The sequence below is a fragment of the Chiloscyllium punctatum genome, chromosome 7 (genome assembly GCF_047496795.1).
Source record: "Chiloscyllium punctatum isolate Juve2018m chromosome 7, sChiPun1.3, whole genome shotgun sequence".
NCBI classification, from domain to species: Eukaryota; Metazoa; Chordata; class Chondrichthyes; order Orectolobiformes; family Hemiscylliidae; genus Chiloscyllium; species Chiloscyllium punctatum.
Window position 1 is genome coordinate 43370928 of NC_092745.1, and position 26904 is coordinate 43397831.

A 26904-nucleotide genomic window follows, 5' to 3' on the forward strand; every position below is an offset into this window, starting at 1 on the left:
CTTCCTCTTTTTACCTGCAGGTAAGGATTGTGAGTTTGTTCTTGCTCCATGTTCCTCCCAACCATGTGAAAATGGAGGTGTTTGCAGTGAAACTGAGGACTATGAGAATTACATGTGCACCTGCACAATGTATTGGCAAGGTGAGATATTACTCATCAGCACATTGTAAAAAGGAGTAGACCAATCAGCCCTTCCTACCTGCTCTGTATTTCCGTTAAATAACGTCTGGCCTATTGCCTCAACTCTGTTTTCCTGCCATTGCTCCATATACCTCTGTACCTTTACTCAACAAAATTGTATCATTCTCAGGTCTTGAAAGCTCTTGTTGACTATCGACACGATTTGATAAAAATTGCCCAAGTTTCTTACTGCCCTTGTTGTGAAAAAGTACTTTGATTTTGCACACAAAGTGTGTAGCTTTAGTACGAATACAGTGAGTCTTTGTACCTAAATTATTAAACCGGTTTCTCTCCGCTAATCCAATCAACTGAACCCCGCCCCCCCCCCCCCCCAAAAAATCAATGGCATGGCAACTAACTCTGTACTATCACAGCGTGTGATTTAACCATTTTTAGCCCTGACATTTGAAGTTGGTGCACCAGGTGGAGTCTGACCACACTGTGATGCACACTGAGACTCAGTAACTTTCCCCCGTCCCATTGTGAAGGAAACACCAGGGTGAGTGGGCTGTGGTTGGGTGTGGAGTGATTCGTAGACCCTGATGATCCTGTGGAGGTCCTTTTAAAATTATGGAAAGTTTTTTTTATAGGACTGGACAAAGAAAATATGTTTCCACCTGTAGGTGAGTTGAGAACAATGGGTTGTAAACCATAGACAAAAAGGGCTTGGTAATAAACTCTTCGGGAATCCAGGAGAGAGAGTTTTTCATCCAGTTATCATTTTGAATGTGCAACTCAGTACCACATGGAGTAGTTGAGACAAATGGAATAGGTGTTTTGAAGGGAATCATAAGTACATAAGGGATAGAGGAATAGAGGGCATTGCCAGTAGGGTTAAAAGGGGGAACTTGTGTGGGACGTGAACAGTACAGTCCATTTGGAGTGTATATCCTGTTTTAATGTTGTACCTCCTATGTAACTCTTTATACACTGTAAATGAAGTCAGACTGTCATACACAAAGCAGTGCATGTGTTTAATACTGGCTTACCTTGTAGGTCAGAGGTGCTCAGTGGACATTGATGAGTGTGTTACTGACCCGTGTAAAAATGGTGCTTCTTGTCAAAATACCCCTGGGAACTACGAGTGTCGATGCCTCCCTGGCTACACTGGAGTGAACTGCGAGACAAATATCGATGACTGCAGCCCCAGTAAGTGCTTGAAAGAGTGATTGAAAAGAAGCTGTCTGAACCTGAATCATCATTTCCTGTTTGGAGGAAAGAACTTGTGTTTCTACCATGTGTTTCACCAGCTCAGGAAGTTCCAAAGTGCTTCATTGACAGTAAAATATAGTTGTGAAATATAGTTTCCGTTGTTTTATGAACTTTATTCTCTGGTGGGATGTGGGCACTGCTGGCAAGGTCAGCATTTCTGTTGCCCTTTCCTACTTGCCCTTGAACTGATTGGATTGTGAGGCCATTTTAAAAGGCAGTTAAAAATCAACCACATTGCTGTTGGAGTCAGATGCATGTGGATCAGACTGGGTGAGGACAGCAGATTTCCTTGCTGCAAAAACATTAATGAACCAGATTGGCTTTTTTAACCAATCGATGACCACTTCATAGTCTCCATTACTGAGACTTGCTCTGAATTCCAAATTTTACTGATTGAGTTTAATTCTAACCAGCTAGCATTGTGGGATTGTAATGGCGGATAAGGGGGTGACAGCCAAATTGCACAACGCAATACCTCAGAAACACGTGTGGTAGTGACAGAGTAATCTATTTTGTAGTGATGAAAGAAAAATCTTGATTCCCAGTGTTCTTAACAATAGGGTTGCAGGATCATTTACATCTATCTGCTGGGGTAAACACTGCCATGCTTTCATGTTTCATCCAAAGGGTGGCACCTCTGACTGTGTTGCATTCCCTCAGTATTTCACTTAACTGTCAACCTAGGGGTCCAGATTTTGTCCTTAAATCTTTAGAGTTAAGCACCTTGCTGCTTCTAAGGCAGGAGTAGTGCCCACTGAACCATGGCTTGCTTAGTTATTTGTGCTCTTCCAAACTCTTCCTTGTGAAGAGGCCAGGTTAACTTGTGTTCTAATTGCAACGTGATGTGACAATTCCATAGATCCATGCCAGAATGGCGGTTCCTGTATCGATCTTGTCAACACGTTCTCCTGCAGCTGCCTGGCGGGGTTCACTGGTAATAAATGCCAGCAGGAGATAAATGAGTGCTTGAGCAACCCGTGTCTGAACGATGGGAACTGCTCTGACTATGTCAACAGCTATGTCTGCAAGTGCCCTCTCGGCTTCAACGGGATTCACTGTGAAAACAACATGCCCGACTGTACAGAGAGGTAAGATGAAAGAAAGACTTGGATTTATTTTTGCACCTTTCCTTCACCACCTTGGGCAGTGAAGCACTTTACAATTACTGAAGTATTTTTTGAAGTGGATTCATTGTTATACCTGGTGCGCGCAGAGCAAACTCCTACAGCGATACTACTGGGCTAATAGCTGTTTCTAACATATTGGTTGAGGACAAATATTGGACAGGGCACAAGATTAACTTTCTTGTGGCTCTTCATATAGCTCTGCCAGATGTGTTATGGTTGTAAGTGAGAGTAGGTAGAACTTTATTCCTGATGAAGAGCTTTTGCCCGAAACGTCGATTTCGAAGCTCTTTGGATGCTGCCTGAACTGCTGTGCTCTTCCAGCACCACTAATCCAGAATCTGGTTCAACCTGTCATGGAATCGTAGAGGTGTACAGCATGGCAACAGACCCTTTGATCTAGCTTGTGCAGATATCCTACATTAATTTGGTCCCATTTGCCAGCATTTGGCACATATCCCTTTAAACCTTCCTATTTGTATATCCATCCAGATGCCTTTTAAATGCTGTAATTGTATCAGCCTCTACAACTTCCTCTTGCAGCTCATTCCATAAACTCTGTGTGGAAAAGTAATTTAAAAAAAAATCTTTGAAATCTCAAGCTTGCTTGCTTTAAAATATCAGCCAAATTTCAGCCCAATTTCAAACACCTCACTGAAGCCCAAGCTCTGTTTTTAAAGAGGTACTATTGTTAAAGGAAATCTTTCAGCAGTGCTCAGAAAGGCAAAGGTGCTTGCTTCAGCTCAAAGTTTGCAGCCCCAGATTCTACTCTGGGGCTACGACCTGTAGTTTGCAAAACCCTGGCCTTCAGGAACCTCCCTGGATGTGGTAAAAGGTTAAATTGCAGGGATGAAGCACTGCAGGGGAAAAGAAACACGAGGAACTCTCATAAAGGGAACACCTGTGATGAGTGTCATTTTCTGCAAAAGTGGTGCACTGTCTTTTGAGTTTTTTTTTATCCTCAGAAATGACAGGCCTCACGTTACAAGCTAAAGATGAAATGGTTTCACCCTGTGCTGGAGGGCTTTAGCACATGAGACTTAAAGGAAGCCATCTATAGGGCTAGTGTTGGAGGGTGAAGCTTGGTTATGAGCTGGTGGGGGGGGGGCAGAACCATCTGAGGGAAGAGGATTCTCACACATTGTTCCTGCATTCCTTTTCGCCATTAATTTCCATTAGCCTGCTGTAAATCAACTGAGACTTGCTGAAGGCAGCACAGCCAGTCACTAATCCCTCAAAGCTGCTTGGGAGACAGGGGGGGACGGGTGAAGAGGGAAACAGAATTCTATTGTGTTCACTTACCCCAGAGTGCGTTCTCTAACATCTCTGTGCTGGCAGCAAGGTCTCAGGGGAATATCAAGTGTGTGTCCAGGTGCTGGTGAGCGAGGTGTGGGGGAAATATAGCGTCTTCAACTTATCCCAGCAGCCGTGTTGTGTAGCGAATGATCAGTTTGCTTACTGGTGCCTCTCGGTAGTATGCTTGCAAAGCTAAATAGCAAGTATTTTTGTCTAGCGCTCCCCTTGTGTGACATGGAGATGGTTCTGTTCAGTGATCATGTTTCAGCAGCAGCAGGCAGTTTCCATCTTTTTCTCGTGTTCTTATTCTTGTCTCATAGAATCATAGAGATGTACAGCACGGAAACAGACCCTCCGGTCCAACTTGTCCATGCCGACCAGATATCCTAATTTAATCTAGTCCCACTTGCCACCATTTGGCTCACATTCCCTCTAAACCCAATACCCATTCAGATGCCTTTTAGATGTTATAATTGTACCAGCCTCCACTACTTCCTCTGGCGGTTCATTGCACATATGCACCACTCTCTGCATGAAAAGGTTGCCCCTTCGGTCCCTTTTCAAATTTTTCCCCTCTCACCTTAATCCCACACCCTCTGGTTTTGGACTCCTGTACCCTGGGGAAAAGATCTGTCTCAGTCTCACTTTGCACTTAAGTGGTTGAGACTCCTTCAATTCGACATGGCCCAACGTGTAGCCTGAACTGGAAAACCCATTGTTGGTCATTTGGGCCACATGAGTTTCCTCAGATTTTAGTGTGTGACCTCCTGCTGTATATTCTAATTCATTATTTGTTTTAGTAATTGCTATTGTGGTACCCGGCGTCTGGGAGAAAATTTAAACATGCCATGTGCTTTTGATCCAGCTGGGCATCCTCTGAGGGGTGGCACGATGGCTCAGTGGTTAGTACTGCTGCCTTACAGTATCAGGGACCCAGGTTCGATTCCCACCTCAGACGACTGTCTTGTGAGAAGTTTGCACATTCTCCCCGTGTCTGCGTGGGTTTCCTTCGGGTGTTCCGGTTTCCTCCCATAATCCAAATATGTGCAGGTCAGGTGAATTGGCCATGTTAAATTGCAATTTTACATGGCCCATAGTGTTAGGTGCATTAGTCCGGGGTAAATATAGGGTAGGGGAATGGGTCTGGGTGGGCTACTCTTTGGAGGGTCGGTGTGGACCTGTTGGGCCAAATGGCCTGTTTCTATACTGTAGGGAATCTAATCTAATCTTTCATTGCTGGTGTATTGTGCAGAGTCCAACACATGTTAGTAATGGATTTACTGCGTTTAAAGGATACTTTTTTAAAGAATTCTTTCATGGGCACCATCAGCAAGGGTAACATTAATTGCTCTTGAACAGAGTGGCTTGCACACTATTTCAGAGGGCAGTTGAGGGTCGGTTGCACATGGTTTAAGTAAGGATGGCAGGTTTCCAACTCTTAAACCATGTTAGTAAATCTGAAACAAAAACAAGTTGCTGGAAAAGCTCAGCAGGTTCTGTGCAGAGAAATCAGAGTTAATGTTTCAGGTCCAGTGACCCTTCTTCAGAAGTGACGGTAGCTAGGAAAATGTTTTTTATGCAAAAGATAGGATGGGGGAAGGGGCTAAGGAGCAAATGAGAGGTGGGGATAAAGAGAGAAAAACAGTTGGACAGACAAAGGAATGGATAACGATCTGGCTAGGAGCACGAATAGCTATTAATGGGGACTATTAGTGGCTAACAATAGATTGTGTGTAATAGCAGACTGTGATGATAAGGCCTGGTGTGTGGGGGTTGGGGTAAGGACGTGGGAGAGCTCCAGCCCTAATTATTGAACTCGATGTTGAGTCCAGAAGGCTGCAGGGTCTCCAAGTGGAAAATGAGGAGGTGGTGTTGTTCAAGCTTGTACTGAGCTTCACTGAGGTAGAGATATTGACTGGGGGGGATGGGGCGGGTGTGTTAAAGTGACGAGCAGCTGGAAGCTCAGAAATATGTTTTTGTTGACCCTGCATGGGTATTTTCAACAGCCGGTGATTAGTTTTGTGGTCACCATTACTGGGATGAGATTTCCAGTTCGGAATTTATGAATTGAATTCAAATTCCACTTCCTGCCATGGTGAGATTTGAACCACGTTAGCTATATTACCATGATGCAAACATCTCCCTTACCAGTTCCTTTGAGACCCCTGATAGAAATAGACCTCATTGCAGAAAGCTTATAAACCACAAGTGTGGACAGACCAGACCACAAAGATAAAAGCAAATCAGTGATTAGAAACTGTTGTTTTAAAATATCATAATATGTGACCAAGCATGTATTGGGGCAGAGCCCTTTGTGCAGATCGTTAAGGTCTGTGTCGACAGTGTTTCCAGGAGGGTGTGCTGTTTTGTCCACATCTGAGTGGTTTGCTTCTTTCTCCTGTTAGCTCCTGCTTCAATGATGGAACCTGTATCGACGGCATCAACTCGTATACCTGCCGCTGCCGACCTGGCTTCACCGGTTCCAACTGCCAGTTCGATATCAATGAGTGTGACTCCAAACCGTGCCAAAATGGGGCCACCTGTATCGACGGGCTAGGGGGCTACCGGTGCACCTGCCCCTCCGGCTACTCGGGTAACAACTGCCAGGTGAGGGAACCCCGTTCGACGTGCACAGCGGGCATGCTCTGCCTGTAAAGTCAAAGTTGGCACTGCCTGTCTTGTTTGTCTGTTGGTTGCCCCAGGGCTGATGTAAAATGGTGGTGACGAAGGATGAAAGGATTTGCATTTATATAGCTCCTTTCACCTCTGCCACCACGCGATACCCCATAACCTCTTGCAACCAATGAAGTTCTTTTCTGGAATTGGAACCCCAAAACATGGCAATCGGTTTATGCACAGCAAGGTCCTGCTTTTGCTGGTCATGATGCCATTAGTGTTGGATGTGCCTTCTGTGCTGAGTGAGTCTGGCGCTGAGTTAATGAGGCTGCCCAGCAGTTAATAGGTTTCTGGAAAACCAAATGGCAAAGGATGATACTGGGCCCAATTTTCACTGAAGTCTCTCATTTACTTACAGAGTTAAACATTACATACATACACCTAATTCAACCGCACCACTATTTTATCAAGAGTCTCTTAACAAATTTATATTTTTTTAATCAATCTATTCAGTGGCCATCACGTGTAAGGGTAGAACGTGAACCCATGCAGCCTTCAAGATCCCCGGGTATCTCTTGTAAAATTATTTTTAATCAACTTGTTTTGACATGTTTAGACACTCCTCCAGGGCAAATGGGATCTTACAGCCCAAAGGCAGGGACACTACCACTGCAGCACAAGTAGTATCTCTTTGAGGTTTCACTTGAACACATCTAATCAGTGCCCACAATGTACACACAGTCCACATGCAGCCAACTGCCAGCTCTCTTTACAGAACAAGGCACGAATGCCCGTTGTTTAGTTTTCCTTGGATTTATTTGCAGGACCTGGGTGTTGGTGTCACTTATTGATGATCCCAAGTTGCCATGACGAGCTTTCACTTAACACATATGAGTGGCTTTGCTCAGCTTCTTCAGAGGGCAGGGCAAAGTTGACCATGACTGGAGATGTTCAGAGAGTTTTATTTCCAGAATGAGCTGAAACCTTGTCAGTAATCCAACAGCTTTGGGGGTGCTTTCTTTTAACTGATATTGGCGTTTTAATTGCGGATTTCTTTAAAACGAACTCCAATCCTGAAGCAGCTGTGGCAAGACTTGACCTCCTGACGGGCCTGTGAATCCAGTAACACGGCTACTTGTCAAACAGAATTGTGAATGATGTGGTGCCATGAGTGACTGGGCACAACTGTAAAACATCAATGCTCTTCTTGTTGCTTCCACTCACTCAGACCTTGGTGAATCTGTGTAGCGGGTCGCCCTGTAAAAACAGAGGCAAGTGTGTGCAGCAAGGTGCCACATACCGTTGTGAATGTCAGAGTGGATGGACCGGGCTGTATTGTGACGTTCCAGATGTGTCCTGTGAGGTGGCTGCTCATCAGAGAGGTAAGCCAAGTCCTGCATGTAGAATGGCACTCACTAGGCGTAATGTTTGAAGAAGGCAATGTTGTGACCACAGGTGTATTCTGCCAAGGGAGCGGCTTAAAACCAGGCAGATGGTCTGCCTCTAACTCAGATTTGTTTGTTGTTTTTTTGTGTTTTTTTTGCCAAAAGAATTTCACTGGGAGGAGGCAGAGAATAGAGTTCGACCTTGGGTTCATTTGTTTTCAATTCCATTAGTGCTGACTGAGATGCAGATGTGTGAAGCTTTTTTCCCCCCCCCTCTTATTATTCTGTTAACCTCTACCTTTCCAGGCTTGACTGTTGAGCAACTGTGTCAGCATTCTGGGATATGCATCAATATAGGCAACAGTCACCAGTGCCAGTGCATGTCTGGGTACACTGGCAGCTATTGCCAGCTGGATGTGGATGACTGTGCCTCAAATCCATGCCGCAATGGAGCCACCTGCAGAGACTACCTGGGAAGCTATACCTGCGAGGTGAGTTCATCACTCGAACACTGTTTCTATCTTGTGCTCTTGATCACACACACATTCTTTGTCACACGCTTTCACGCACTGTCTCGTGCATGTACTTACTGTTTGTCTTCCTCACGCTCTTCCTCTTGCATTCACACTTACTTTATCACAATAAGTGTTTCTCACACACTCTCACACTTGCTCGTGCTCTCTCTTGCATTCATTCATTGTCTCGCACTCTCACTCACTTGCTCTTGCACTCTCTCCCTTGCTCGCTCTCTTTCTCACTTTTGCTCACTCTCTCATGCACTCGCTCATGTGCTCTCTTTCACACACACTCTCGCTCACTCGTGCTCTCTCTCGCTTGCTGTATCTCACTCTTACACTAACTTGTGCTCTTTCTCTTTCACTCTGTTGCGCTGGCTTGCGCACTCTGCTTGCTTTTACCATTTCATGCTTGCTCGCTCCCCTTCTCATGCTCACTCTTCCTCTTCTCACTTGCTCTCCCTCTCATGCTCACATACTCTGTCGCGCTTGCATTCTGTCTCTCTCTTGTGTTCTCTCTCCGTTATTTGCTCTCTTTCACACTTGTTCAGTCGCTCTCTCTCTTGCGTTTACTCTCTCTCACTAGCTTTCTGACTCTCTCACTGGCTCGCACGTTCTCTCTCACCCTATCCTCAGCTGTTCTATGTGATGTTTCAAGGGTCTTTGGTACGAAAGTTGAGTTGTAAAGTCTGAATAATCTGGGACAGACTAGGGGGCACTTACACATACAAAGTTGCAAGAATGCATGACCAGGCTAGGTGATTGAAGCAAACAATGTGTCAAAATTTACAAAACGTTTCTACACCCTATATGGTTTAATTCTGCTTCTGTTTTGTGTATTCATACGTTTATATACATAGCTGAAGGAAAAGAGGTTTTGATAAAGATGAAGGAACAGCAGACCAGGATGGAACACTTAATTAGCATTTTCCACAATCTCATGATGTCACATGATGCTTTCCAACCAGCCAAGTATTTTTCGAAGTGTGCCTTTGCTGTAATGTGTTTAACCTAAAACTATCAGTATGAAAATGATAAATGAAAAGTCAGTATATGCTTTGATTTGGGTATTGGATAAATATTGGCCAGGATGCCATGGAGAGCCCTCCCAGATATTCAGAATCATGCCATGACACTGACACCTGTTTGGACTGACACGACCTTGCGTCTCACCTGAAAGAAGGCAATGCTGACAATGTAGCATTCCATCTGTACTGAAGTGGCAGCTGAGATTTTGTGATCACCTCTGTGGAATGGTTTTTTTTACCACAGCTTCTGACTTTGTGCCACTAGAGGTAGGGGCAGACAGCTGCCGGTGTGAAGGGCCAACACCAACTCCGTGTTGAGTTGGAGACAGAGGAGGCATTTGCTCTGACTTCGTGTTCATCTGTGGCTCTCCGTGGTCCACCTGACTGAGATGTTGACGAAACCACAATTTAGGATTTGTCCCTGCCTTGGGGCAGAACATAAAGCGATTTTAAAGAGCTGCTGATAACCTGAATTTTCTTATGCTCCTTTCCGCATGAGTTAGTTGCCAGCCACCACTTTAAGTCTTGCTGAGATTAGTTCATGTCGGTGATGTGGACCCAAGTTTCTCAGGTTGTAGTTTCTAAGGTGAGGTGTTTGGATCTGGGTTAAGAAGCTTGGCTGTTGACTTTATTGACCATGATGTGGAGGAGCCGATATTGGACTGGGGTGGACAAAGTTAAAAATTACACAACACAGTTGTGTGACTTTTGACTTTATTGACCATATATTTAAATGGTAGTGCAGAGACCTGTCTGCTGCTTGTACACTTCTCGCTGTATTTTCAGCAGCTAAAAGCACAGGTATGGGTGAACCACTTTCCAGCCACACCTTCAGAAAGGTGGCATTGTGTTTCTGCACGCAGAACAAGAGTTGAAAAGTATAGGGAGGACCTGTCAGAACTGGAGAAAGATCCATCATTGTCACAAACCAGGAAGCCAATCAGTGGTTTTTATTTTACAAGGCTGACCAGGAGCTCCCCCTCCTGACTTGATTTGGTAAGTGACACAAAAACTGTGTTTCCAACGGAATTTCATCTCGCCCTATTCCTGTCCAGATTGAAGTGTCTGAACTCAGATGTGGCCACCTTTCCAGTCTTTACAGTATGTCCTAGAAATTAGAGACTAACTTCCCTAACAATTCTGCAAACACCTCAACAGGAAAAAAAACAGCATTAAGAAACACTGTTTGGTTTATTCAATGTTTCATTTATTAGATTTTAAAATATTGATGTTGAGGGCTGAGGGGCTTGGAGAAAGGTGCAATTTACCTTTTTGGACATGGGAGATCACATGACAAAAGGCCGCATCAATTTTCAATCTCATTTTGCATTGAACCAATGAGGGTGCTCCCGTTCTTGCTCTGAGCTAGAGAACTGAAAGATTGACAGGGCTTTCACTCTGAGAGCTGTTCAGAAATTTCAGTTGTCAGGTATAATTAATTTGGGTATCCCTTCCTCCACTGATGATTGCTGTATCAGCTCAAGAGTCATCGCTAGGGTGCTACACTGTAAGGGCTAAGGGAACCATTGGCACGTGACTTCAACGCCCAAGTTTTCAGTGGAGGTCGAGGAGTGGAGAAGTAATCAGTTTTCTCGAAGATAAGCAAGTTAATACATTGATTTGGATCACTGTCCAGCCACTTGGGTTATAATCTAACAGATGTGCCATAAAGGTTTCACTTGATGGGGACTGAATGTCAATGTTTGAAAGAGGCCTGTCAGTCTGAGGTCTGGCTGGCGGTCCACCCTGAGAATAGAACTGGACTTTGTGCTCTGCAAGTGACATCTATGGAGCATACAGTAGTGTTCCCCTGAGCCAAGGTGAGTCAAGTCCTCACTGGGCCCAACGTGCAGTTGTTGTTTGTTGTTTTGTCTCTTTTTGCCGTATTTGGGGATGACCGTTCAGAAACAGCTGCTGTTCATTTCATTGAGGCAGTGATGCTGTAATCCAAAATCACAGCAGTTAGTATCAATAGCTTTACACAGATGGTAACCTTTGGAATGTCAGTCTGAACTCAGTGTGGGAATCTCCCAAGCTCCACACACCCCAGGACAAAGAATTTGGTTATGGATTGCCTAAGAGGCAGGCTTTTACAAGGTGATGTTTAACACTCAGTTTTGCAGGGAGTGCTATTTGTCTCTGGAGCAATTACTATCTCTTATCCCCTCCTCCCCGTCCTTGTGTTTTAACTGACTTTCCATTACGTCAGTCGCAGCACAATCAGAATCTGAGATTCCAGATTGAACTCTCTCAAGTCTTGAATGCATGTTCAAGGCTGGCATTCTATTGCCGTACTGAGGGAGATACCATCTTTCAGCTAAAATAAATGCCCATCTGCCTTCAGGTAGATTCAGATGTCCCATGGCACTATTTCAGACAACAGCAGGAATACTGTCTCTAATATTCTAATTAATGTACTTCCATCAAACAGTCTCCAAAGAACTAATTATGTGGTCATTATGAAATTGGCAATGGATTATATGATGTAGTATATTTACCTTGAGGAAGATGAGAGGTCTCCTTCTAGGGATTAATGTCGGCACGGTGGCACAGTGGTTAGCACTGCTGCCTCACAGCGCTGGAGACCCGGGTTCAATTCCCGCCTCAGGCGACTGACTGTGTGGAGTTTGCACGTTCTCCCTGTGTCTGCGTGGGTTTCCTCCGGGTGCTCTGGTTTCCTCCCACAGTCCAAAGATGTGCAGGTCAGGTGAATTGGCCATGCTAAATTGCCCGTAGTGTTAGGTAAGGGGTAGATCTAGATCTAGATGTAGGGGTATGGGTGGGTTACGCTTCGGCGGGTCGGTGTGGACTTGTTGGGCCGAAGGGCCTGTTTCCACACTGTAGGTAATCTAATCTAATCTAATCTAATACTGCTAACGTCTTTATTTTAATAACCAGTATAATTTTGCAACCATACTAATGATCACATCCCTTGGTATCCAGTGTGTTCCAGGGTATCAAGGCGTCAACTGTGAATATGAAGTAAATGAATGCCAACTCTATCACTGTCAGAATGGAGGAAAATGCATCGACCTGGTGAATGATTACAAGTGTTCCTGTCCACCAGGAACTGGAGGTAATGAAACATTTCTTAATTTTTCGATCTCTCACCAAACATACCCAAGGAATAGAACCACATCTCTTTACGGAGGAAATAACATCACAGACAAGTGATGCTGACTGGGATTACTGGCATGTGACAAATGTTGAGGATCCACCTTTGGTTTGGGTTACATGATGACATACTAAAGATATTTTGAAAGACCTGAAGAAGAGAAGGTTGAATTGCTTCATTTTTTTTTTAGCAAATACATAAACGTGTTTTTGTGTTAGTCCAGGCCACTAAGTAATGTGCACAGGGAAAAGAACTGGAAAAGCAAAGAAAGGTATGATGTTGAACAGACATAGGTGTCTTTGTCCCCTCGTGGACTATGGTTGATTATGGATGTGTGGATAAATGTTGTAGGTGCGCAGAGGGATTGTCAGCAACTAGACAAATATAATCTGATCAGAGAGAACCAATGTGAATTTGTAAAGTGTAAGGAATGTTAATGAACCTGGTTAAACCCGGCGAGGATGTAACTAAAATAGTAGCTGAGGTGTGTTCGTAGATGTTACTTGAGAGGCATCCTATGTGGTTCCAAACAGAGACTGAACAATTGGAATTGAGAGAAATCTGTTTACCCAGGCAGAGAACTGATGATCAGGTCAAAGACCGAGTATAAGAAACAATTGATCCAATTGACATCTAAAGAATAAAATTAATTGGTTTGCTGTTTCAGCATAGGTTCTGGAGCTCGAAGAGCACCCCAGCTTAAGAATTCTTGCAGCTCTCAAAACTTGGGTAACACAACCCTTTTTATAAAAAACCAAAGCTGGTAAAAACCTTTAATTGGTACAGTTATGGATTTTGAACAAGGGAATAGGATATGTAAGAAAAGGGCGAGTAGGCAAGCACAAAAAACCTGTTTTATTTTTCCAAACCGAAGTGTTCTGTGTTCACAGGTGTCCTGTGTGAAATAAACAATGATGATTGTGAACCCAATATTGATCCGCACACCAGGGAGCCCAAGTGTCTAAACGGTGGCCGATGCGTTGACAGAATCGGTGGTTACAGCTGCATCTGCCCGCCAGGTTTCATTGGAGAACGCTGTGAAGGGGATGTTAATGAGTGCCTTTCCAATCCATGTGATCGCAAGGGCAGCCTCGACTGTGTGCAGTTAACCAACGACTACCTGTGCAGATGCCGACCTGGTTTCACAGGTGAGCTGCAAAACCTTGTCCCTGCCAGTGTTCTCAATTTACCCATCAGTGTCTGGGGCTCCAGTGTGCCTGTCAAGTGACCACGTTCCTTGGTATTGAGTGGTGAGGGACCTGTGTTGGGCTATTCAACCGCAGAAGTCATGGCATTATGGTAATCTCACTGGTGTAGATATCCAGACCCTCAGGCTTTTGTTGTGAGGACAGGAGTTCAAATCCCATCAGGACATGTGGTAAAATTTGAATTCAAACAAAATCTGCAGTTAAAAATAAACCAGCCTAATGGTAACCATGCGACACATATCAGTTGTTCTGGGAAAAAAAAACTCATCTGCCATTTAGGGAAGGAGTTTTTGCCATCCTTACCCAGTCTGTCACATGATCCACCAAATCCACAGAAATGTGGTTGACTATTATTGCTGTCTAAGCAATTAAGGGTGGACAGTAAATTCGTAGGAAAGGAAAGCCAAACATGTGTGGCATTTTCAGTGCTTGTCCCAAATGCTCATCATCTCAACAATGGTGGTTAGGAGCTGCAGCTCTGCCTTATTTTAAAGGAGGAGGTTCAAACAAAACCAATTGTAACACCTCACTAGAAAGTTGTCAATTGTTGAAGTCCCCTATTTCAACCCAGATCTGCGATCTTTGTGGCTGTGTAGTTTTGATATTTGACACCTTGAGCAGCAGGACCACTCCACTCATTTTCCAACTTGTACCCTATCAACCAGCAGAGGATATATCCTTGTTTGATGGTGAAGTTAATTAGAGCAATGAATATGACTGCAGCTGATTGGAGCTGAGTGGTGCAGTGATTGAGAAGAGACTTGAAGTTATTTAATTTGAACTTTTACAATCGGTGAAGGAAATTAATGCCAGTTAATTCCCCCACAGTTCCAAGATGAAGTTTTCAGTGATTCTACGGAGACTTTGAAGGAGACACTTGAAATAGTTCTCCAAAACAGTTGGACGAGAGAGAAAAATATGTTGAGTAAATTTAATAACATTGGATAAGCTTGTTAGCTCTAAAGACCTTCCATTGTACCACAAGATTCTTGTCGTCTTGTTTGCATCAGTTCGGAAACAATCCTGCATTGATTTGAGAATATCGTCTTTGTCCATTCTAATTGGGAAGAAGGATCCAGCTGTTTGGAGATGATCCAACTTCCTGTCTACAGATCATTCAAATTGGCACCATGATGTGTTTCTGATTGATCATAATGACTGTGACTAAGTATGTTTTGAGGAAGGTCATTCAGTCAACCATCTGTGTGACTAGATACCCACTTGCCCTCCTCTTTAAAGTCAGAGGAAGAAGGAGTGAAATTAGAATCATAAGTTTCCTATAGTGTTGAAAGAGGCCATTTGGCCCATCGAGTCCACACCAACCCTTCGAAGAGCATCCCACCCTGACCCACCCCATCCCTGTAACCCTGCATTCCCCATGGCTAATCCACCTAGCCTACACATCCCTGGACACTATGGGGCAATTTGACATGACCAGACCACCTAACCTGCACATCTTTGGGCTGTGGGAGGGAACCAGAGCACCCGGAGGAAACTCACACAGACACTGGGAGAATGTGCTAACTCTGCACAGACAGTCGTCCAAGGGTGGAATTGCACCCCGGTCCCTGGCGCTGTGAGGCAAGTTGAGGGGGTGGGGGTGCATTTTAGAGCTTGCAGCTAATGGTACAGTCCCCATTTTGATGTAAAAGGGTGCACAAGAGGTCCGAGTTGGAAGAACGTGATACTTGGAAGATTGTCATCCCGGATGATATCGGAGCCATAGGGAACTGCTAACCTGCTGCTCAGAGCAGGCCCATGTAACCCCAGCTGTGGTATCATAGACATGCTCAATGTGTTATTCTTATGAATGGCGTATCACTATAACGATGAACGGCCAAGAAAGAGTAGTTCTTTGATTCTGTCAATGCTGGATTTCCTAAAACAAACTCCCAGCTGTTTCCACCTATAATTTTATTTTGTGAATTAATTGTCCAAAGGGATAGAGCTTTTATAATTTGTCTGCCTAGTATGCAGATGTGCATTCTATCTTGTAGAAAAATGGAACCTGTCATTTTTTTCAGGTTGTGACCAAAGTGGTGTTCTCCTTCCCCATGGGAAAGACGGTGCCCTCATCAAAACAAACATTGTGTCATAAATCAAAATTGCATTGACTGTACATCACCCACTGCCTATCCTGTTAAATGCAGGAACTGATAAGGATCTTTTATTGTTCCATCAATGAAACAAGCCCCTGATCTCTTGCAGGCCGTCACTGTGAGACTATTGTTGACCTGTGCCTTTCTCAGCCCTGCCAGAATGGAGGGACCTGCATGTTTGCTGTAAACACTCCACTTGGTTATACTTGCCAGTGCAGACCTGTAAGTACAACAAAGTCCTTCCCTCTGCTCTGTGCATGTGAACATTTTATCAGTTGTTTTGAAATCGTGTCACTTTGTGTTTTAAATACAATGATTACCACACATTCCCAATCCCTCCCGGTGATTGTTTTGGGACCCAAGGCAAGTGATTGTGTAACCAGTAATAGAGACATACAGCATGGAAAAAGACCCTTTGGTCCAACTATCCATGGTTCAATCCATACTGAACATAATCCCAAACTAAACTAGTCCCCACCTGCCTGTTCCTGGTCCATATTCCCCAAACCTTTCCTATTCATGTATCAGTCCAAGTATCTTTTTAAATGTTGTAATTGTATGTACATCCATCACCTTTTCAGGAAGTTCATTCCACATGTGAACCACCCTCTGTCTAAAAGATCTGCCCCTTGTATCTTTTTTTAAATCTTTCTCCTTTCACCTTAAAAATGAGCACCCTAGTCTTGAAATCCCCCATCTGAGGGAAAAGATGGCCGCCATTAACTCTATCGACACATCTCATTATTTTATAAAGTTAAAAATCACGCAACACCAGGTTGTAGTCCAACAGGTTTAATTGGAAGCACGAGCTTTCAGAGTGCTACAACTTCATCAGGTGGTTGTGGAGTATAAGATGATGAAGGAACAGTGCTCCGAAAGCTAGTTCTTCCAACTAAACGTGTTGGACTATAACCTGGTGCTGTGTGATTTTTAACTTTGTACATCCCAGTCCAACACCAGCAAAGCCAAATCATTATTTTATAAACTTCTATCAGATCACCACTCAATCTCCTGCGCTCCAGTCAAAAAAGTCCCAGCCTTCCTTTATAACTCAAACCTTCCATACCCAGCAACATCCTGGTAAATCTCTTCTGGCACCTCTCCACCTTGATAATATCCTTCCTGTGACTGGATGACCAGGAATGGACAGCGTATTCCGGAAGAGTCCTCACCAGTGTCCTGTACAACTTCAACATGACTTCCCAACTCCTTCACCATCTGAGTGTGTCAATGATGGTCGACTTGTGTTCCATTTAGACTGACTAATGCTGCAAGGTGAAGTGGCAGCAACAGTGGATACAAGGACTGTGTTGTTCAGGCACCTAGCAAAGGCTTGTTAGCTGATGATACAAATGTCGTCTCAGGATATGCTTGCATTTTTAACTGCGTTAAACACAAAGTCTGATAAAGTTCCAACCATCCGACGTTCAGATAATTTTTTTACATTAATTCCTCTTCCTCCCCCACCCCCATTTTGCTGAAGGGAGGGTTAGGTGGTTTCTCATAAAGTGGTTCACAATAACATGAAATTTTGTTTTCCCACTCTCCCATTCTCATGAAGGTGATATTGGAAAAAGCACCAGTGGAAGCCCTCCGTTTTCCAGCAATCTGATTGCTACCTCCTGGAAATTGCTGAAACTTGTACAGAGTGCAAGTTTCAGACCACAACCTCCTTGCAGAGGAAAGCCATTGAGGTGACCTCTTCCTCATTTTTCCAGGAACATTTACCTGTTGTCTCTTCCCACACTCCACCCAGCCACCACATCACCACCTCTGTTTGTTTTATATTAAACAAGGCTTTTCACTTCTGCCACCTTGAAGGTACAATCCAAGTGTTGGTTTTAATAGTGTATTATCAAGCTTGAACTCAGTTTAGTTTGCCATAACTGTCTGAATTTTCATTTGTCCAAGTCGTGGATATTGCTGTTGGATTAATCTCCTTTTAAGGGCCAATCAGTCTATATTTCTGTTAATCCATGTTTGAACTGTCCCCTGTCACAAATACTATCTATGTGACTTGGTTGCTAAAACCAAGCAGTTCGTTTGTTCTCTAATATCAATGAGAGCCCGGCATGCACTTAATTATCCATGAGTGGCCTTTGCTGGTAGGCTGCTCAAAGAGGGCAGAGAAGCTGTTTCCTGTACTTGTGCAGACACACACACAGTGTCAGCAGTCTGGATGCTGGATAACCAGGCTTGGACCTTTTCACGGTTTAACAGTCTGTTTGTTCGCCTTCTTGCCTTTGGCTCCATGCAAATCCCTTGTGGCTCTAAAAGTCTCTGAAAACTTATCAGGATTCCCCAAATGTTTGCATGTGTGACCAGGGCCTGCAGCCACTTAGCAGTCAGAGGGAAGGAGGGATGGTGCCGAATAATCCTTAATCGCCGATGTTAATTCTCTCTCTCTGCAGGGTGTGGTGGGAGCAAGTTGCGAATACACCAACTATACCTGCGGGCAGATGTTGTGCCTGAACGGTGGGACTTGTTCCATGACTCCCCATGGCCCCAAGTGCCTGTGTTTGAATGGATTCCGAGGCTCAGAGTGCCAGCTGCCCACCTGCTCTTCCAGACCGTGCCACAACGGCGGGACCTGTCTCCCAAAGTCCACGCCGCCGTTCTTCAGCTGCCGGTGTCCCCTGCAGTACCGCGGCCCGAGATGCACTGAGCTGGTGAGGAAGAGCTGCCAGTCACCTCTGTGCAAGGAGAAGGCCAGGGACCGAGTCTGCCACCAGGAGTGCAACAGCCACGAGTGTGAGTGGGACGGCGGTGACTGCTCGCTCTCCTTGAAACCCTGGGAGAACTGCACCGAGAGCCTGCAGTGCTGGAACTACTTCAACAACAACCAGTGTGACGAGGCCTGCAACACTCCAGAGTGCCTGTTTGACAACTTCGACTGTCAGTCCTCTCCGAAAACCTGCAAGTACGTTCAAATTCTGCACCATCGTCCAGGGCTCTTTCTCGCTGGGTAGCTGTCTGAAGTTAGGTTGACATGGGTTGGGGTAAGAAAGCGGATTTACCTTCTTAAACAGTGGATTTTATATTTTCAGAGCATCCCAAAATGCTTTGTCGCCAATGAAACGGAGAATTTTCAGCAAAGAGGAAGACCACTTCGCCTGACTGTGTTTTGCCAATGTTTACGCGATCCATGAGATTCCTTCCTTTCAAATTGAACCCCCCCGCCCCGTCAGCTTTACCTTCTGTTTCTTTCTCCCACAAAATGCTTGCCTTGCTTCCACACAAGTCCAGCCACACCATCTGAAATTGTAATGTAGGAAGTGTGACAGCCAGTTTGTACAGAAGCAAGCTTCCACAAGCATTGGGCGGCATGGTGGCACAGTGGTTAGCACTGCTGCCTCACAGCGCCAGAGACCTGGGTTCAATTCCCGCCTCAGGCAACTGTCTGTGTGGAGTTTGCACATTCTCCCCGTGTCTGCGTGGGTTTCCTCCCAAAGTCCAAAAAATGTGCAGGTTAGGTGATTGGGCCTTCAAAATTGCCCAAGTGTTAGGTGAAGGGGTAAATGTAGGGGAATGGCTTTGGGTGGGTTGCTCTTCAGAGGGTTGGTGTGGACTTGTTGGGCCGAAGGGCCTGTTTCTACACTGTAAGTAATCTAATCTGATTCAGTTCAGTGATGCTGGTGAGGAATATATATTGGGTAGGATGTATTCTTCAAAATAACCCTGCAACCTTTTTATATCCTGAGAGGGCAAACAGGCTCTCGGTAAAGCTCTCATCTAAAAGTGGTACCTCAGCCAGTGCAGACTTCCTTTGGTCTGACTGGATTTTGTCATCGAGCTTCTGGAGTGGGACTTGAACCCAGGGCATTCTGCCATAGTGGCAGGAATTGTACTCACCGAGCCCATGGCTTCATGTTTTTTCAAAAATACTATTTGAACTTCAGCTGATGAACGTTATTGTCCTTGTGCTACTCTGCCTTATGCATGGAACAAAAAGCTATATCTGTGTGTGTTTGGCAGAGACATTCATGTCCGTGAATGCTGCAACTGGACAAGGAAGATTTTTGAAGACTGCTGTCTAACGTATCCCCCTTTTGATCCACGCAGCCCCTTTTACGAGAAGTACTGTGCTGACCACTATCAAGATGGACGTTGTGACCAGGGCTGTAACACGGAGGAGTGTGGCTGGGATGGCCTAGACTGTGTGGACGACCTGCCTGAGCGACTGGCCAAGGGGACGCTGGTAGTGATTGTCCTCCTGCCACCAGAGGAGCTTCTCAAGGATGCTGTGAACTTCCTTCGAAGGCTCGGGGCCCTGCTGCACACTATCGTGAGATTCAAGAGGGATGCGAATGGAGAGCCAATGATCACCCCTTACTATGGCCATGGCTCCAGGATGAAGAGATTTCTCAGAAGAGTGAGAGAGCTTGAGCGAGAAGTTAAAGGGTAAGAGGTTCAGTGGCTGTGTAAGCTTTATTGCTTGGTGTACTAGTTTGGGAGGCGGTGGGGTGGGGGTCCTGAAATGCACCATGGTTGTGCTTCTCCACTGTGCAGTGAGCTAATTCTTAGTAGATTCTTGAGCAGTGTGACCAATCAAAGCAGTTGGGACTGCATCCCCACAACTTGCCTTGCAGCTGCACTGCATATGTCTACACTGAACAGAAGATACCAGCTTCTGGAATGAAAGGAGAGAAAATTTTTAGTTTTAAATATAGGAGCAGTGCCAAAAAATTGGTAAGCAGTCACTAGAAATGACTTTGTTGAAGATTTGGGTGCTGAGGAAGGAGCAGGGTAAACTGGGGAACTATAGTTAACGTTTTTGGGTCTAGTGACCCTTCCTCAGAATAGTTACTGAACCCAAAACATCAACGCTTTCTCTCCACATATGCTGCCAGACCTGCTGAGCTTTTCCAGCAATTTCTATTTGTGTGTTTCTGATGTCAGCATCCAGAGTTCTTTTGGTTTTTATTAACTATAATTATGTTAGTCTCATGTCAATTGTGAACAAACCCTTTAATTCCTTAATCTTGATTACCTTGGTGAATACCAGAGAAGAAAGACCATTCTTCCATTCTTTGAAGGGAAGTTTTGTGAACTTGGATGAATTTTTTTTATTTGTCGTACAGCTAAAGGGGATAATACAAAAAAAATTTTCAGAAAACACTTGGTAAGATTATCTCTTCGGAAGCATATTACACAAATTCCTGTGTATTATACAGGGATGGAGCTGCACGATTGACTTAACAATCATTATCCAGATTGGAAAAATGGTGAACCCCAAGATTCGATGCTTCTCTTTGTGAATAGGTTATTTAAACTTGGACAGCAGCACAATGTTTAAATGTGATGACAAATCAGATTTAGGGACTTGGTAAAGAGGACGATAAAATACTTTAAATTAGTATGTACATTGAAAGAATGGACGGAAGCCATTTAATGGGCATTTTTGAATAGGAGGTAATGCTGAAATAGTTGGGACCTATTAAAGCCACAGTAAGTAGTGGTGTGAAAAATAGGAGTCAATAAATCCACAAAAATGCTTATTAACATTTTGAGTTTAATAAATAGGGGCTTGGAGTGTGAGTGTTGAGGTAATGGTTATGTTACAGATGGAGCTTTGAGAGGTATCCACGTACAACAAGTACAGAAAAACTGTGCAGAAAAATTTATTGGGGTAATACTGAGGTTGTGAAACAATGGCTATGGAAAGAGTTTGGAATTTTAGGTCTGTATCCATTGGTGCAGAGATGTCCAACCTCTGATTTAAGTTTTTTTAACATTACACAGGGTTATGCCTAAATCAATATGAACAAATAACTTTTCTGCCTGTTTGGATGAAAAGATTTTTGTGTCACAGGGTGGAGAGAGTGATTGGTAGAATTACTTTTTAAAGTTAGGGCAGTTGAAGTGTAGGATGCTTTGCCTAAGATAGTGATTAAAGCATCTTTCAAAGGAATGTGGATCGGGCGGCACGGTGGCACAGTAGTTAGCACTGCTGCCTCACAGCGCCAGAGACCTGGGTTCAATTCCCGCCTCAGGCGACTGACTGTGTGGAGTTTGCACATTCTCCCCGTGTCTGCGTGGGTTTCCTCCGGGTGCTCCGGTTTCCTCCCACAGTCCAAAGATGTGCAGATCAGGTGAATTGGCCATGCTAAATTGCCCGTAGTGTTAGGTAAGGGGTAGATGTATGGGTATGGGTGGGTTGCGCTTCGGCGGGGCGGTGTGGACTTGTTGGGCCGAAGGGCCTGTTTCCACTCTGTAAGTAATCTAATCTAATCTAATCTAATCTAAAAAAAAATGAAGACTCAGGGGAAGATGCAGCAAGAAACAAATGAGTTGAGTGATCATAAACTGGTGCCAGTTTTATTATTGACCTTGGCACTTATGACTTTTTCTTGTTATTCACACCACAGTTCTGAAGTCTGCTTGGAGATTGACAATCGTCAGTGTTTTCAAACATCGGAGGATTGCTTCCCATCAACCGAGAGTGCTGCTGCCTTCATTGCTGCCCAGTCCAGCAAGGGCAACCTGCCTTACCCCATTGAGTCTGTTGAAAGTAAGTGTGGCCAGTTACCAAACCTGGCCATTTAACCACCGCCCCCAAAGTAAACGTTTCAACCAAAGGCACTCCAGGAAATCTTGCTATTTGGCTGTTTGTGAGAATGCTTATTGAACTAGAATTAAAAATTAGCTCTACTTGTGCTTTATAATAAACATTTTCACCACCTCCAACAGTATGTAAGGTTTCTGGGAGCATGGGTGCTATTTGAGATTTGTATGTTTTGATGGGTGGTAAGGCAGCATTCATTACCCACCTTTGTTGTCCTTCAATAATTCAATGTCATCAGATAAAACATAGAACAGTACAGCACAGTACAGGCCCTTCAACCCTCTATGTTGTGCCGACCTTTTATCCTACTCTTAAGATCAAATTAACCTACACACACTTCATTTTACTATAATTCACGTGCCTACCTAAGAGTTGCTTTAATGTCCCTAATAAATCTGACTCTACTGCCATCACTAACAGTACATTCCATGCACCCACAACTCTCTGTAAAAAGCCTATCTCCTATCACCTTAAAATTGTGCCCCCTCATGATAACCATTTCCACCCTGGGAAAAAAAAGCCTCTGGCTGTCCACTCTACCTATGCCTTTCATCATCTTGTACACATAATTATTCCTTTCCCACGATGTGGGACTGGAAGAAATATGGTCATAGACGAGATGAAAAATATCTCACTTCTTCACTCTCAGTTGAACTTTGAACATTGCAGGGTGCATGAGGGGTTGGAGGAGGGGTGGTGAGCCATTATAAGCCAGATCTTAACTGAGACCCAAGTGAAGCTAAACATGAGTACACACGAGTAAACAGCCTGACACCATAAACTTAACGGAGGAAACACATATTTGTGGCTAATTACAGTTTTTCTGTTGATCATCCATGTTGTAAGCCAATGAATAATTGTTACTGTATATCAGTTGTCATCAGTACTTAGTGGATGTTGCAAAACCTTCTCATCCAGCCCTACATTTTGCTGTTGCCACACTGTGCAGTTGTAGCCAAATGAGCCATTCAGTACAGAAGGAGGCCGTTTGGCCCATCACTCCCATTTGAAAGAGCTATCCAGTTAGTTTCATTTCTCACCTATTATTCCACAGCTCTGTCATTTTTTTTCCCTTTAACGTATTATCCAATTCCCTCTGAAAGCTAGCATTGAACCTGCTCCGATCATCCTTTCTGACAGGTTGGCCTGCAAGGGTTAACTCAAAAGCTCTGGTATTTCCACCTGCACCGAGATGTAAATAACCCTCTCTAGGGAGGAGCGATTTAGATGAGCAGTCTTGACAACTTAGAGACAATGGAGAGATTGAGGGACGTGCTGTTGAGGTAAAACTGGGTGTTGTCAGAGTAGGAGAGTGAGAAGGTGGAATCACAGTAATACAATTGGATAAAACCAACTACAAAACCATGAGGGTGGAGCTGACCAGAATTGACCGGGAGAGGATCCTAACAGGAATGGCATGGGTTTTTTTTTAGATTCCATACAGTGTGGAAACAGGCCCTTCAGCCCAACAAGTCCACACCGAGCCTCCAAAGAACAACCCACCCAGACCCATTCCCCTACATTTACCCCTGACTAATGCACCTAACATTACGGGCAATTTAGCATGGCCAATTCACCTGACCTGCACATCTTTGGACTGTGGGAGGAAACCAGAGGAAACCCATGCAGACAAGGGGAGAATGTGCAAACTCCACACAGACAGTCGTCCGAGGCTAGAATCAAACCTGGGACCCTGGTGCTGTGAGGCAGCAGTGCTAACCACTGAGCTACCGTGCCACCCGTGTTTCTGGATGTAATTCGGGAGACACAGCAAAAACTTCACCTCTAGGAAAAAGTAGTGTACTAAAGGGATGATGAGACAACCATGGCTGACAAACTGTGTCAGGGAAGGCAATAAAGCAAAACAGAAAGCACATAATGTGGGAAGCTGACAAATACCAACAGAGGACAATGATAAAAGAACAAAGCATAGGAGGAGGCCCTTCGGCCCTCCAAGCCTGCATCACTACATTTTGCCCTTCCAATGTTAAAACTGTCTTCACTAACAGGATTCATATCCCTCTATTCTCTTCCTATTCATGTATTTGTCCAAGTACGATTTCTGTGGGGAGGGAAATAAGGAAGAAGATGATTTAAGCCAGCCAGTAATATAAAAGGAGATTGCAAGAATTTCTTTACATGTATAAAGAGAGGTAAAAGTGGACATTGGGCCACTCAAAAATAGTAATTGGGAACAAATAAATGGTGAAGGGGAACTGAACAAATACTTTGTGTCAGTCTTCTCAGTGGGAGACACAAGTAACATTCCAAAAATTCATAAGAGTCAGGGCTCAGAGAGTGGTGAATCTCTCTGCCTCCCAACTCTCATGAATTTTTGAGAATTCATTGCAACAGAAGGCTGTGGAGGCCAGGTCATTGAGAAATTTAAGATGGAGATAGGTAGGTTCTCGAGTACTGAGAGATCAAAGATTACGGGGAGAAAGTGGGAAACTTATCAGCCATGATTGAATGGCGGAACAGATTCGATGGGCTGAATGGCCTAATTCCTGCTCCTATGTCTTATAGTCTTATGAGTAACTATGGAGCCTGATGCTGTGCTTTTAGATGGCTTCAAAGAGCAGCATGTGGAAGAGAAATAGGAGGAGACCAACAATAGATTCTTGGAGTGATGATGCAGGAACAGGAAAATAAGCCATTGCAGAGGTTCTCTAACTCAACGGGCTAGATTAGAGAATAACCAGGTGCTGGCCAACAGTGGAGAGGCATCAGAGGAGAACAGTGTGTCAACCATGCCAAAGGCTGCAGATAGTTTGAGACGAATGAAGGTGAGATACTCGAGAAACCGGCTGGTCAAATTCTCCAAAACAACAACTAGATATTCTTTTTAGGCATCATAGATTAGCAATATAAATATAGCATAATTTTAATAAGTGAGACATGACTTCTAATTGAGCACATTAGTTTGCACACCGTACTGCAATAAGTAAATGTACAAACAACAAGTGGTGTTGTGGTGTTGGTGTTGACTAGGGGTGTCATTTCCAAAGGTAAGTTGGAGTGGAGCCATCAGCAAGTTGCCTCTGACAAGACCAAAAAAAACACTTGATAAACTACCAAAGTTGGCATTAGCTAAAGATGCTGGAATTTAATAGGGAGCCCACAAGATGGAAGATGCATGTTTGTTAACTCTGCTGAAAATGTGCATAGACCACAAATATGGCAGTCCCCCACATTCACACACACACCCCACACAAATCCCTTCTGATCTTATCCATTTCTTATTTGCTTTCATATGTCGGGGCAAAATGAGAAAGTCCTGGGCCAAGTGCAAGTGATAATGACTGATTATATGAATGTGCTCTGTGTAGAAAGAATTATTTTCTTCTTAACTATATTCATTGCAAGTAATTTAATGTTTCAGTCAACTCTAGACCCAAGTAGAGGAAATTAGTTTCTTTGTTTTTTTGCTGCTTGCCTTTGCTGACCCGATGTAAGGAAGTAAAAGATGTCATTTGTTTTCTGTGTAGGTAAACCTAGTGATCATAGAATCCAGGAATCGCTGAGCCTCCTGTACCTTTTGATGGTTGCTGTAGGGATCATCATCCTTATTCTGATACTGGGTGTTGTAGCAGCTAAACGCAAACGCAAGCTGGGCCCACTGTGGTTCCCAGAGGGCTTCGTCCTGAAGAAGGGTGGCAATCGTAAACGTCGTGAGCCTGTGGGGCAGGATGCAGTGGGAATGAAGTAGGTGTTGATGTCAGTGATCCAAGTGTTTCAGCATAGGTATAAATGTAATGCTAAATATTATTCCGTGCATGAATATACAAAAGTATTAATGTAGTGATGGGTCAAAATGCTCAGTGTTAAGAGTGTTATGGGTATAAAATGTGATGAAAAAAATTAACGTTCAAGTGATGGTGGATGGGTCTTACACTGAGGAATGAGAACATGTAATGCACAGCATTGGTATCAATGAAGAGGTGTGGGCCTGGATGCAGTGGGAATGAAGTAGGTGTATTGTAACAACTCAGTTCAGTCTTGAGGCCAAAGAATTCCACAGCCCAAGGTTAAGAAGTTGACTTGATGTTTTTGGCTCGTCAAACAATTGAAAGAAACATTTCCCAGGCTTAAATAATGTTGAGCTCAATTTGGCAGAACAGTGAGCATTCTGTCAAAACCCACAGCCTCTCACATCAGCATATTTGTAAATGTATCTGTCTGCTGTATGAACACTTAAAAAAAAATTAGTGGGAATGTGAATGTGCAATACCCTAAACACTAAAAAGGAGATGCCTGAACGCCTACCTATTCCATTGTGGCTTCAAAAATGCTGCTTAGGTATAACCAGTTCAATTATTTCCTGAGGGACAACGTCAAAACATTTTATAAAGTGGGATTCTGAAAGGACAGTGCTGGAGCAGGGCAATATGGATTGAAAGAAAGTAAGTGTTGCATTTATAGTTACTTACATGACCATCAAATGACGCAAGTGCTCTTAAGTCAAATAAATACTTTGGAAGTGTAATCATTGTTGTAACTTGGGAAATGCAACAACCAGTTTGTGTACAGTAAGACCCCACAGACAGTGAAATGACAAAGAA

General features: G+C 44.0%; 1 protein-coding gene across 1 annotated transcript in view; it reads left to right on the forward strand.

The window, feature by feature from the left end:
* Positions 1-26904, forward strand: part of LOC140479600 (neurogenic locus notch homolog protein 1-like) — a 153862-nt gene that overhangs the window by 109918 nt on the left and 17040 nt on the right. Inside the window, exons 16-28 of the mRNA XM_072573435.1 lie at positions 21-140; positions 1176-1328; positions 2251-2479; positions 6217-6418; positions 7656-7809; positions 8119-8303; positions 12299-12431; positions 13361-13618; positions 15887-15999; positions 18189-18697; positions 19840-20178; positions 22146-22288; positions 25831-26047. Of these exons, the coding sequence (XP_072429536.1) occupies positions 21-140; positions 1176-1328; positions 2251-2479; positions 6217-6418; positions 7656-7809; positions 8119-8303; positions 12299-12431; positions 13361-13618; positions 15887-15999; positions 18189-18697; positions 19840-20178; positions 22146-22288; positions 25831-26047 (2755 nt within the window). The remainder of the gene's footprint in view (positions 1-20; positions 141-1175; positions 1329-2250; positions 2480-6216; positions 6419-7655; positions 7810-8118; positions 8304-12298; positions 12432-13360; positions 13619-15886; positions 16000-18188; positions 18698-19839; positions 20179-22145; positions 22289-25830; positions 26048-26904) is intronic.